Consider the following 13,856-nt stretch of genomic DNA (forward strand, 5'->3'; position numbering starts at 1 on the left):
TTCTTGATGTTTTCCTTAGTTCTTCTTTGCACATTCATATACCAGTTCCCATTTGATCACCAAAGTAATGTTGTATGTGCTCTCCACTTTGCATTGTTTCCTTGACTTCTCCTTGCTCCTGGAATCAAGCAGTGTTGAGTCAGGATAGGTATGGTTGGGGCTTGCACAACGCTTGCTTCACAATTAGAGACACAGCTATGCTTACAGAGGGTATCCACTGTTTCTCAAAACTGAATGGAAGCTATGCACACACACACACACACACACATGCACACAGACACAAAAGGAAAGCAACCAGTTGCCAAACAATCAATCTTAATAAGGTTCAGCCAATTATTGCACTGATAGTGAGATTAAAATGCCAAATTCATATTCAAAATAGAAGGGTAATAGTTTTTTAATATGTTGATAGACTGCATAGGCTCAGTGTTCGACAATGACCAGTGCCCATGTGTGGATTGAGTACCAAATCAAGGTCATTGTTGATGAGTGAATCTTTGACCTTTATCATCCATCATCATCAAAGACAGTTTGGGTATGTAGCTCTGACCCTTAAATGATTGGCATTCGACTATGGAATTGTGACTGGCTAACCATATCTTATAACTTAGCTCAGAATCGATGATGGTTGAAAATGTTGTACTTGATTGAGAGAAAGTTGGCTCAATCCGATCAAAGTGATACCCATTATAAGTAATATGTTGCTAAGGTGAATGTGACCGGCATCTTAAGGTAAACTAATTTGCATATTGTTTTGCAAAATGACATCTCATTAATTCTTTATTTGTTCTTATTGTTTAATTCAATAAATGTTTTCATTTTATTATAAAACAGTTATATTTTATATTATGGATAAAAACTTAACATTTTGAGTGAATTAAGTCTTTTTGGTCAATTTACACTTTTGGGGTTGCAATCCTTTCTTTAATTTCCTTGGGGAATGCTGGGTTTGCTAGTTAACTAATAAAAGCAAAATAGAAACTTAAAAAAAAAAAATGTTACGAACCTGTGGTGCCATAAGAGGTAACTTGATGTGAGCAAGTAATTTGGAAAGGTATTTTTTCCGATTGGAAAGGTCATGCCTCGCCCAGGCTTTTAGTGCTTGGAATATTGTTTCTTCACTGGGAACGTTGAGGTCATCACTTGAAAGCAGTTTAGCAACTTCATCATGAGACAGAATCAGGAACTCCTGATTTTCCATTACTTCTACAAAATTCTCCTAAAATGATAAAAGTAAAAAAAAATATATATATATTAAGAGGTTTGCCAAAGACTTCTGCTAAAAAAATGCTTATAGCTTTAAAAATATGTGATTGTCCAGATTAACCGTTATATGCAACACTGTAAAAAAGAATACAGTACAAAAACTTTATGTACTCACATGTTAGGTTAAAAAAATTTGTTCAGTATTTTTGTTAAAAAAAAAAAAAATAGAATAAAATTTTATTGATGGAAGCTGTCATTGGCCATGTTTGGCCTTATTAAGATCAAAGTTTAAGCGACATTAAAATTTAATTCAAACAAGTAAAAGGTCAACAAAGCCCTCTCCCTTTTCTCATGTTAAGATTGGCTTTCTAAATTTGCATGAGATTTATTTTTTTTATAATTTGTACATTTTAGTGTATGTTTTTTTATTATAGATATTGGGTTGAGTTGGAAAAGCGCCAACAATGTTACTTTATTATATCTATGGGCCTCCTATTGTTGTGTATATTTTTTCTAACCAAGAAGGATATGACAACAGAATAGATACAACACTATTAAAAGATAAAAGAATATTACATTAATAGAAGCGATAGTATATTTTTGGCTTCAGATACCAAATGTCTTAGTAACAGATATGAATCACTTCAATTTTTTTTTTTTTTTTTACTAATGTGTCACTGCTTATCAAGATATAAGGGCCACTTGAGGATAAAGTTAAAAAAAAGATTAGCAGTTGGCTGACACTGCCACAAGAAGATTAAAAACAATGGGCGAAATGGGCTGAAGATTACTTTAGAGAAATTGATGATCTAAGAGGACGGCTCTACAAGTATTTGTTTGCATTAGTGTTGAAAACGACAATGTTAGCAAGCAGCCTCATGGTATTTTTTCCGCAGAGGGAATGTTCTAGAAACAAAACTTTGTTCATGGAATTTTTTTTTTTTTTTTTTTGTGTGTGAGAGAGAGAGAGAGAGTGAAAAGAAAGATTTTACGAATGTTATACAAGGGTAACCTAGGGATTAAAAGCTCAGTTGAGCACCTCCCATGAACATAAGGATACAGTAGAGAGAGGCTAGCAATATCTCTTCTATGTGAAAGCTATTACTTTTTGAATCGAAAATATAAAATGTGTTTACAGATAGTTATTAAAAAAATGTCTCATAAATAAAACAAAGCCGGATTAGAATAAATATGTCAATCAACCATCATTATTTTCCCCTCCCATTTAAAGAGCTTAAATATCATTATTTTTATTGTCGCCATGAAAAGAACCAATTATAAAAAGATTAAATGAAAATCCTCTTCCATTCCTTTAACAAAGACTTGATGAATCCATGCCAAAGGCCTTTTCTTATCCTTAATAAACCCACAAAAAAGTCCCATCTTCTATTAATAATGTCAGTTATTACAATTGTCATTACTTGTTCCTTGAGCAGTGTTGGTACAATACAAGCATGTCAATTTCCATTTTTACCCAGTTTCTACCACTAAATAACTAGTTAGTATCTGCAGGATGGAATAAGAAACTATGATGAATGTATTTACGCATTGTTTTTATTAACCAAAAATATTAAAACTTATGTTTTTAAGCAAAAATAATTGTTGAACTAATGCTGAATACACTTTGTTTATAACTTTTTTGGGTCTTGCTCCCAGCAAAAAAAGTGATTTAGTTTTAAAAAATATTCATGTAATGTTATATTAATTTCTTCCATTACTTGTATTGATCGGACTATTGTTCTCATCTTGAGTTTTATTTGTGTAACGTTTTGGTCGGATTGACCTTTGACCATCTTCAGGCGTGTTGGTTGTTTAGGAAAGAAAAAATCTACTGGTTCTGTAGTTTTGTATTTTTTTTTTAGGTGAGTTAGTCTCTATTTTATGGTTATTGTTTCATATTTGTGGGAAAAAAAAAAAAATGGTTGTCACAGGGGAAGCAACTCTGATAAAGATCAACAGGGTATTATCTCCCTTCCATGCTGAAATTTTAAGAGTATACAGTGTTTGTTTTATCTACAATTAGAAGTTCTCAAATGCTACTAATCTCTAGGCCTGGTCTGCTTAGTAATTTTTTCCTTTTTTTTACCACATGTGTTGCTTTCTTGAGTCGCCTTACCCTCTAACTTACATCCATGTCAATTATTTTGATCTCGTTCTCAAAGGAGGAATCATTAACCATAAAGTCGCTACATAAGTATGATATTATCACATTATCAGCAGACAAAGGCAATGTCACTGTGCTAATGAGCAGAGTAGAATATTCTCAAAAACTAACAGACCTAATGGATTCTGGAAGCTATAGCAAATTAAAGAATTCAACCTTGAGAACTGAAAGGAAGCTGTCACAGGTTCTCAAGAAAATCAAAGACCTAATACTCTCGGCAAAATACAGTGAACTAGCTCAACATCACAATAAGCTACCACACTTATACGATCTTCCAAAAATTCACGAAGTCGGCACCCCATCAAGACCCATCGTCAGTGCATGAGGCTCAGCGTGCCATCCTTGGAGCTGTTTCCTAGTTGATATAATGAGCCTCATATGTCCAAAACTCAACTCACTTTGTTGAAATAATCAAAGATGCTCCCATTCATTTGAACTAGATGGTGAGTTTGGATGTGGTGAGTATGTTCATCAAAGTACCCACTGATGAAACCCTAAGAGTAGTAAGGAAGAAACTGTCCTCAGATACATCACTGAGAGAACAAAACCACATCCCAATTGACAACCTAATGAAAATGTTGTCCTTCTTTGAAGAGACTACACATTTCATATTGAGAACCAATATCAACAAGAAGGTTTAGCAATGGGTTCACCACTATCCCAAGTACTAGCCAATATATACATGGAACATTTTGAGGAATTGGCAATATGCTCATTACCACTGAAACCAACTATGTGGCTTTGATATGTAGACGTTACACTCATAGTCTGGCCCCACCAGGACATAAAAAAAGAAAAATTACTAAGCAGGCCAAGCCTAGAGATTAGTAGCATTTGGGAGCCTTTAATTGTAGATTGTAAACCCTTCAAATTTTGGTAATGAAAAGGAGATAATCTCCTGTCGATCCTTACTAGTTTCTTCCCCTTTGTCAGCCAATTTTTTCACAAATACGAAAAAAATAACCATAAAGTAAAAACTAATTCAAAGAATATGAAAATATCTATGGAGCCAGTAACTTTCTTTTCCAAACAACAAACATGTTTGAGGACAGTTGAAGGCCAATCCGACCGAAACATTGCACAAATAGCACTTGCGATGCGGACAATAGTCTGATGAATACAATTTATATAAACAATAGGCCCTCATCTAAAAAATGCAGAACTTTAATTACTTCTACTTTATAAAATATGTACCCAGTTTTAATAAACGAAAATCCTTTACGTTTATGTGAGATTCGAACTCAAACACAAAAACTACTGCCTTAAGAATGTGTACTTTGCCTATTCCTCTTTTTTTGTCAATCAATCATGTTTCTGTTTACATATGAACAGGCAATCACCATAACTTTTCGAAAGTATATAGATTATTATACTTATTATGCATCTTGAATGATGAAAATAGAAATTATTTTATTAAAGAATTGCTATGTGACAAAAAACATCAAATTAGAAACCAAATCCGATTTTTTAACAAGATTTTTTGTATTTGACATTTGATATAGATCGTATGTACGGAAACTTATAAGACTATTTTATGCTGTTACTGCTACAAGCGGCTCTATATATAATCTTTTCTGGAATTATTATATGAATCAGAGGAGATTGCAAATGGCATTGTTATGATGGTTGAACCTATGCATTCATGACCTGAAAGTTTCATCGCTCTGTTGCAGATATTGACAGTGTGAGACATTAAAAATGCAACCTCTGTTATGGACGTGCATCAGAAGCAAAGATGCTTCATTGAAATTGAACTGATCAACATTCATCAGGACCTGTTGAACGTTTATGAAGTCGATGCAATTGATGTCTGTACAGTTAGGAGATGGGTTTATTGATTTCAGAGAGGCGGCAGATGTGAGCGACAAAGTGTGCTCTGCACGCTCATACACAGCCACCACCTCATTGTTTACAAAAGTGCATTGAGATGGTGGTAACTATATAGAAAAATAAATTCTGGAACAAAAGGTTGCTTGTTTTAATGGTACCACTCCTGTCTTCATAGTGCTTCAACTTATTTATTTTTTTTTTTCTAAGTTAAAAAATAAAATGCATTACTTTTGGAATGCAACTTATAAATAGACAGTAAAAATACTTGAGGAGGGCTCCAGAGCATTGCTAGAACACCTTTTATTGGTTTGGAAGCAATGTTAGTTGTGACAATATTTATATTTGGATCACTGGTGGAATAATAAAACCCTAAAAATCTGAAAACATGAATTAAAATTAAAAAACTCAAATGTAGATAAGATAGGTGGACTTGGAAACCAACAAAGTTTAAAACAATCATCAGTCATGCATGCAGTTCCATCAAATGCAGGGAGAAGAAAACTGATACTTGTTGGTCTGATGTACAACCAAAGGTGAGGAGAGCAGTTTTCTGCATAGGCAAGAAACCAAAATGTATTCTGACGAATTTTATTTCTGTAAATTTTTTTATTATTTTAGCAGTTTATATTTCTATAACTATATGATTAATAGTAAAAGAAAAATAATTCAACGTGTACTTCTCAAAGTTACATTGAAACTACACAGACACACATGATTTTGTTAATAGATTTACTTTCAGAAGAGTACATTTCACAGAAAAAAAAATATTTGCAATGTCTGTAAAAAAAAAAAAAAAAAAAAAAAAAAAAGCCAACAACAATTTATTAAATACTAGACTACCACTCAGTCTGTTGGTCCTTGAAGGATAAAAGAGAAAAAAAAATGTTCAAAATAAAGTGATTTTGAGATTATATTGTCTCAAAAACTTTTTTTTTTTTTTTTTAGTGATGGGTGAAAAAAAATTCAGGAGGCCTCCAGAGCGCTACTAAAAGTACTAATTAAAACTAAGGAAACCTCAGTGCACTACTAAAAACAAAATTATACTCCTCTCCCTAGAGGAGAAAATATTTTTTCAGTGAGAACTGATAAAAAAGTAAAACTCAACAGGATGCAGTGCTACTAAATGCACTAAATAAAAGGGGGCCTCCAGAGTATTACTTAAACTAAGTTTTTATCTTCACCCCTCGAATAGGAATTAGGAAGTCTTTTTTTTTTATTACTTACATAAAGTAGCTTCATGTATTGTCTGTAGCGATTTCTTTAACCCTCATTCTCGCATGGCCTCTGGGCCTTGATAAGTGGTGACTCTAGTAACAAAGCAAAAAACTTCACACAATGGTCTATTTTACGTAGTTATGTATCATATCTATTTCCAGTAAAGAAGATCAATAATCAAATGTCTGCAGCCATTTAGTTTTTCCATATAAAGCATTCAGCCTCACTCACAAAGTCCCAGGGCTCTATGGAGCCCACTTTGAGAAACCTTATCCCCCTCCTCCTAAAAAAAAAAAAAAAAAAAAACATCCATGGAGTTGTTAAAATACAAATCCTTCCTGCCAAAACAATGGTAGAAATAAACTTCAGTCTGTTTGACTTGTCAACCAAATGTTTCATGAATGCCCAAAAGTCTTTTGTTATATCAACAATGATAGGACACTTTGGTAATCATCTCATCAGTAAGAGATGTAATGCTGAATGGGCTTCACACTCACCAGATTCAGTTACCCTGCCCTTGATTTTTATTTCTTGAGTTATCTTAAAGATAATGTCTATTAAAACAATCCCCAGACTACTTCTGAACTGAAGCCAAACAAAATATTATAATTGAATGATAAAATAGACTGTTGGACAATACTGACTGAAAGTTGGTGGACAATTCGGGCATAGAATGAAGTTTATTTGTACCAAATATCATTTGATTGCAGAAAAAAATATTTATTGACATTTTATGGGTGATCACCCTATATTCATTTAAAAAAAAAAAAAGTGTGGGAAATTTTATTGCATTATTTATATATTAAGATTAATACCCTATGCTTTAAAATATTCAAAAGGGCAATTTAAGGTTTTCAAAAGCAACTGAGTAGGAGGAGAGGTAACTTATACATGTAACCAAGTGCCCCCCCCCAAAAAAAAAGAAGAAATAGGAGAGAAAATTAGATTCAAAGAGAGAAAGAGACTTGCTCTATTTAATTCTAATGTAAACACCTGTTTCAACAACAGATGGGAAATCAAAACAAACTTCCCAGATTAAAAAAAAAAAAAAAATTGCTCAGTGGAACCAGAATGTGAAAAGTTAAAAATAGAGGTTTGGAGGGGGGGGGCACTTTAGGGTAGAATACATTCAGCTTCTGAAACTGTTTTGCCAAGTGCTTGAGGGGTTAGAGTATGTTTTAAGCTTTTGCTCTTTGCATGCAGTATTTAATTTTGTGTAGACTTAAAAACAAAAAATATATACGTTTATCCCATATAAACAAAGAGACCAACAAAATTATCAAAAATACAAACGTTTGAGTTTGAAAAAAAATATTCCAAGAAAGCAAACTCATTCATGATAAAAGATTTTAAATCTGTATACAACTTTAGTACAACTGCACTTAAGGATTCCAGATTGATGTGAATTCCATTTTGCTCTGAACATTGATGGCCTGGAAACTGTTCAGAAATGTGCAACCAAGTGAATATCCCCCCTGCCCCTTAAAATAACTGCTATACTCAGAATGCCTTGTTTTCCTGGGCTTGGATTCATCAAAGTTCCAGTGTTTAGCAACTGACTTGGTAAACAGCCACAAAATTATTAACCATCTCACCAACAACAACCCCATGCACCTTTTTTTTTTTTTTTCATCTTAATGTGCTTACAAAGTTACAAAACAATTTTTCTTGCTCAGAATCATTGAAGCAGAAAATAAACTGCCTGCATCAGTTGTTGGTTGCCAAGCATAAATTAAACTAAATATAGCCTACATTACCTGACCATATGCCTAGCAGTTGTTCCTAAATTCATAACAATCAGTTAATTAGTTTAGGAGTAATTACTGTGCATACACACACACTGAAGCTGAGATAATAAATATTTGTTTTTCTAAGTTTTTTTTTTTTTCCTATATATCTTAATCACACAAAATACACATTAAAATATTCCTGAATTTAGGTATGAAGTTGAAGAGCGATTCATGCAACAGCCTGGTCTCTCTGTAGAAGTGTTTGGCAACTATTTGGCCGACTCTCCTCACCTTGAGGTAGCTAGTGGCTGATTTTGAAGGCAGAGTGGAGGTTCTGACTGCACTGAAGCAGGTCGACTGCAACAAATCACCAGGACTTCATGATCTTCCCTGTGAATTGTATTTGAGGCTGTCGCCTATGTTTATACTGATTCTGACGAACGTGTTCAAACATTGGTTTGATCAGTTTCATGCCAGGTCAAGTCACCTAGGGAGTAATCACATTGCTGAGGGACGGGCAGGGCAGGGAAGAGCTAGGTGAGTACAGGGCCATCACTCTGATAAACACAGAGCTAAAGATTTTGACCAAGGTCCTATCAAATTCGTTGTTATCGGCGATTTGACCAAACTTGAGCAAAACTATGCTGTGAAGAAGAGATCTATTCAAAACAAGCTGTACCTGATCCGTACAATCTTAGAGGGAGAGATAGAGGACAACACGGAAGCAGCACTGATCAATTTGGATCATTCCAAAGCTTTTGATTGGGTTGATCATTGCTTCCTGGCATTTGTTTTAGAGACAACTGGCTTTAAACCATACATCTGCAAATAGATCTCTGTACTGTACCACATACTAACAGCAGTGCTACAGATTAACAGAAAACGCTAAAAATCTTTCGCCATCTCTCAGGTGGTGTATCAGGGCTGTCCGCTGGCCCCCTGCTTTACGTTCTTGCATTGGAGCCGCTACTTCACAAGCTAAGACATGTTGAGGCAAGTTCGATCTTGCGTGGGATCGCATTGCCTGGTGGATCGAGAGCCAGCGTCTTCACATTCGCAAATGACATCACATTTTGTGTCATGCTTTTAAAACGTCAAAGTGGTGACAGAAGCACTCATACAATATGAAAAGATCATGGACCAAAATCAATCACAGCAAGTTAGTTGGGGGGCTTGGAGGGGTGTCAACACCCTTCCACCCCTACAGCCGGACATTTGGCCTAATTTGGATCCTTGGTGTGTGGTTGGGACCGGGTCTCCAGCTTAATAAGAATTGAGATGCGACCAAAGGGCAAAGCAACGGTCAACTTGTGGGTTTAAAGGAAACTTTAAGGAGTAGTAGAGGCGTGCGCCACTTACATCTTTCTTTTCACTTTAAGGAGTAGTAGAGGCGTGCGCCACTTACATCTTTCTTTTCATCTTCTACCAACTGGCTGTACTTTCTCTGCCTGCAAATTTACTAAAGGTCCTCCAGAGTCTCCTGTCCTCGCTTCTTTGAGATGGAAGGAGGCACTGGGTTCACAGACAGGTTTGTGTTCACCGTCCGTATGAAGAATGTTTGGGACTTTCAAAAAGGTGTCATCAAATTACTGAGAAGTTAGCTTTCCTAAGTTGAACCTTAACAGAAGAGTTGGTGTGAAACCCCGCAATCGATAACACTTTTCCCAACCTCATTCTTGATCACTCAGTCAAGGCTCGTCGTAGGCTGCGGGGCAACACGCAGTTCCTTAGAGAGTGCCAAGCTGCGCTAAGGAAGGTTCAAAAGGTTCAGGGACCTTTCACAAGCTTTGTAGAAAAGAACTCTATAGGGAATTAGTGAGCGGGTGCTGCTGTCGACCTGCTTATCAAGTATTTGGGGTTGTTGAAGGAGATCAGCTCCCAGTGGAGCTGGGCGCCAGGTTCGAGTTATCTCAACAACTGAGTTTTCATTGATCTGGCGATTGGCCCAAAATACATTACCCCTCAGCGCCATACAACACAGTGCCAGACTAGTGGAGTCACCTGGGTGTCCCCGTTGTGGGACTCCAGCAGAGGAAACACTGGAACATGCTTTCTTCGTGGTACTGGGAGTATGTCAACGAGGTGACGGCTTGTATCAATCCCGAGCATACTCACCTGCTTGACACATCCTACGTTATCCAGGTGACCGACTTAATTTTCAACAAATTGCCATCCATTTCTAAATTGCAAGAAAAAATAAGAGCCCCATACACATACACCATCAGCAAGGCAAATTGAAGAAATCACTTTAAAAAATTTTTACTGTAGTATTTCAATGCTAAGTAAATGTTAATCTATATTTCTATGAATAAATGTGAAAAGAAAAATGAATGAAAACAAATTAAGGGTTAAACGAATTTACTTACCATGACATAATTATTAGCAGCCTTGTAAAGATCAGCACAACCCTGAGCGTCAGCAAACTGGCGGATTCCAATGCAGTTTGAAGGATGCAACTGTTTCATCAGAAAGCTGCAACAAGCCTCGACAACTTCAGAAAGTTGCAACAAGCAGGCTGTTGATAAAAGGCTTTCAACAGTTTCCTCTTTCAAGTCGAATCGACCTGCAAAAATTTCAAAAGAAAAAAAAACATTGTTTACTTAACACAAAAATTAAGGAGGCAAAATTAGAGATAATTTCTTTTATAGTGTGACCCAAACTAAATGCCACCCATTCATTTTTTTTTTTCTTTTTGTAGGGAGTCATTCCTTATCAAATAAAATTTAATCCTTTCTGTAATCTAACTATATTGTGTACAAATAAATATCAGTCTGTACCTGACTTATCCACCAAGATTCAGTTACAAATATCCAACAGTATTTGTTTTATTGGATGTTCAATAATCTACTCCTTTAGGCTGTAATAGCCCTCTTCATTTACAGGAATTGTTTTGATAGGCATATTTGAGATAATTCCACAGATAAAAATCTAAGCTCCTATCTAGAAACTATCACTGAAGTTCCTCCCGCCCATATATCATTGAATGGCAATAAAATAATGATTGGACGTTTTTGATTGAAATTTGATGGATAAGGTTAGCAAAGATTGAAAAATATGGTTGGATTGCTGAAAAAATTGTGAATTTTATAGGTGCATTTCTGAGAGTCACTCATGGTTGGACATAAATGATGTAATTAAAAAAAACAAAAAAAAAAAAAAACTTTTTTTTTTTTTTTTTTTAATATAAAAGTAATTTATAGAAGGCAATATAATGCAGATGTATAATGGATAAACATGAACTGAAACAAATTAAGAAATATAACCATGAAATGAGTAAGGTAGTTTTACTTTTATATTAAATTTTACTTGTGTCTTTTAATCCTTATAAAACATAATTTCAAGTTTTGAAAAATTAGGTTAAAAAAAAAAAAAAAAATCCTCTAATTCCTTAAATCAAATGAAGCTTTACCCCACCCCCCACCCCACCCCAATCCGGGAAATGTCTGGAATTTTTTTTTTTTTAAATCAGATTTCCAAATTTTAAATTTAAAAAAAAAAAAAAAAAAAAAAAAACTTTTACTCTTAAGTTGCTCTATAAAATATATAATATAATATAATCTTATAGGGTATTTTTTTTAAAGGACAATTATGCCTTCAAGGCTGGTTACTAACTACCAAATTGGTAAGCTGAGTTCAAATATGATCAATTAAAGTAAATTAGACATAAATACTGCGAAATATGAATGTTTTGTGTGCTTTGCATCACACCAACACATTTGAGTTATTTTCTATTTTATTTATACTATACTAGCGGGATCTGTGGAAATCCATAGGGGACTCATTCATCTGTAATATATTGATGTTGGCATTCTGTAGATGTTCAGTGTAAATGAAGACATTATTTTAGCTTTTTTGTTAAAACTGCAAAAATATTTATCTAAGCTAGCACAAACGCCCGGCAAAGCCCGATCATAAAGTACGCTTAAATATATTTTAATTCTTGCAGATTTCGTATATGTTATTATAGAGTTAATGTTCTATCGATTTTTATATATTATAAAGTTGCAACTTCATAAATAAAAAAATATTCATATCACTTGGGTGTATTAGCTTGAATCGAAACTGAAATAAAAACTTCTGAAAATATATATAACTTGAGTTCCTTCAGCCATAACCAAAACTTAAGAATTCTTGATAAAATTATTTATAAAAAAATATATATTACTGGAGTGCCATCAGTTATAACCGAAACCAAAACTTATGCAGAATTCTTGGTAAAATTATTTATGACAAGAAATGGAAGTACATAACAATTAAACGACCCGGATATAAGTGTGACACACATGCTATCGTATTAATATATAGATAGTAGTAGAATATGGACAATTTTAATGGAATAGATCTGACTGTATCTGAACTGTTTCCCAGGAATGAGCTTATATATCTCTTCCTGTTACAAAATAATGATTCGTTTAGAATATGTCTGGCATTAAATAACTCATCAGAAGGTTGATATGTCATAAAAACAATCAGAATTTAAAGTCTGTTAACCATTTTCACAGACCACCTTCTGCACCTCACTACTTACAAAAGTTAATATTTATAATAATTCTGAAACGAAATTTGTAAATTTTTTACGCTTTTCTATTAAATCTAATTAACCCCTAATCAATCCAGGCAGAAATGTGTTTTAGTGTTAGAATCAGAGGTTTACGGTTAACTATTAACCCCAGTAATCTGTTTAATAAATACAAATATCTTCACAATTTAAAAGGGTACCTTTTTAGTAAGCTTAAAATTCAGTTTGTGGTTATCATAATCTTATTTCCAAATTAGTAGGAATACTTGACATAACTCGGGGTTCTAAAAGTACGTAGATTACACATAAAACAAACTGCTTAGTATCACTATTTGAAATGTCTATGTTCACGTTAAAACAAAATCAATGTAAAAAAAAAATTATACTTTGCTATGGTTTCAACTTATAACCTCTAATTATATCAGACATGTCCTCTTTCTTTACATATGACCTAGCTCTACCAATCATTATTGGTATCTCTTAGACTGCCTTCCTTTATGTAACAAATAGGAAACAAATTTGTACAAACATGTTTTAGTGAAAAAAAGTATATAAGTAAAAATGGACTAACAGAATACTTGTCTCAGAACAAGTAAAATAAATTATCTGAACAGAACAGTTTTGCTCTATTTTTATGTCCCCTTATAAATATTAAAGTGAAAACACAAAGATGCTGAACTTTATGTCTAGAATATTTATTCAGATTTTGATTAAAATCCGTTGGATGATTTGGATTCTAAAATCTGTCTAAAAATTTAAAGCTTAATCCTTAAGCTTTAAATTTTTAGACAGATTAGTCTTAAGAAATTGAAATTGTTGAGAATCTTACTTGACTGGTGTCTAATGACTGGATAAAATTGAAAGCACATCTTGTATATTTAAGTTTTCTTAATGGGAGGTTGTACCCATATTATACCCCATTAAAAACCCTTTAAAATACTCCAAAGAAACTTAAATTTGTGAAATACATATAAAGTGATGTCTAATATCTGTTCAAATATTGCAAAAAAAAAAAAAAAAAAATGGAGGTATTTGAATTTTCATGAAAAGCTATCATCCTCTTGTACTCCTTTTGCAAAAAACTACATTAAAATGTAACCCACGTTACTCACCCTTACATATAGCAGCTGTATTTTAACTATAATCATCAGTTAATTAATTGAGGAGTGAATTCTATACATAAAAATTTATA

At 33.8% G+C, this 13,856-nt stretch overlaps 1 protein-coding gene across 8 annotated transcripts in view; it reads right to left on the reverse strand.

Moving 5' to 3' along the window:
* LOC145265262 (kelch-like protein 5) overlaps positions 1-13,856 on the reverse strand; it is an 879,607-nt gene that overhangs the window by 45,797 nt on the left and 819,954 nt on the right. For all 8 annotated transcript variants that reach the window (XM_080121126.1, XM_080121076.1, XM_080121443.1 and 5 more), the window contains 2 exons: positions 10,512-10,708; positions 1,007-1,219 (listed from right to left, as the gene is read on the reverse strand). In XM_080121126.1, the coding sequence (XP_079977252.1) occupies positions 1,007-1,219; positions 10,512-10,708 (410 nt within the window). The remainder of the gene's footprint in view (positions 1-1,006; positions 1,220-10,511; positions 10,709-13,856) is intronic.

The sequence above is a fragment of the Euprymna scolopes genome, chromosome 1 (assembly GCF_053919585.1).
Source record: "Euprymna scolopes isolate OS-2025 chromosome 1, ASM5391958v1, whole genome shotgun sequence".
NCBI lineage: Eukaryota > Metazoa > Mollusca > Cephalopoda > Sepiida > Sepiolidae > Euprymna > Euprymna scolopes.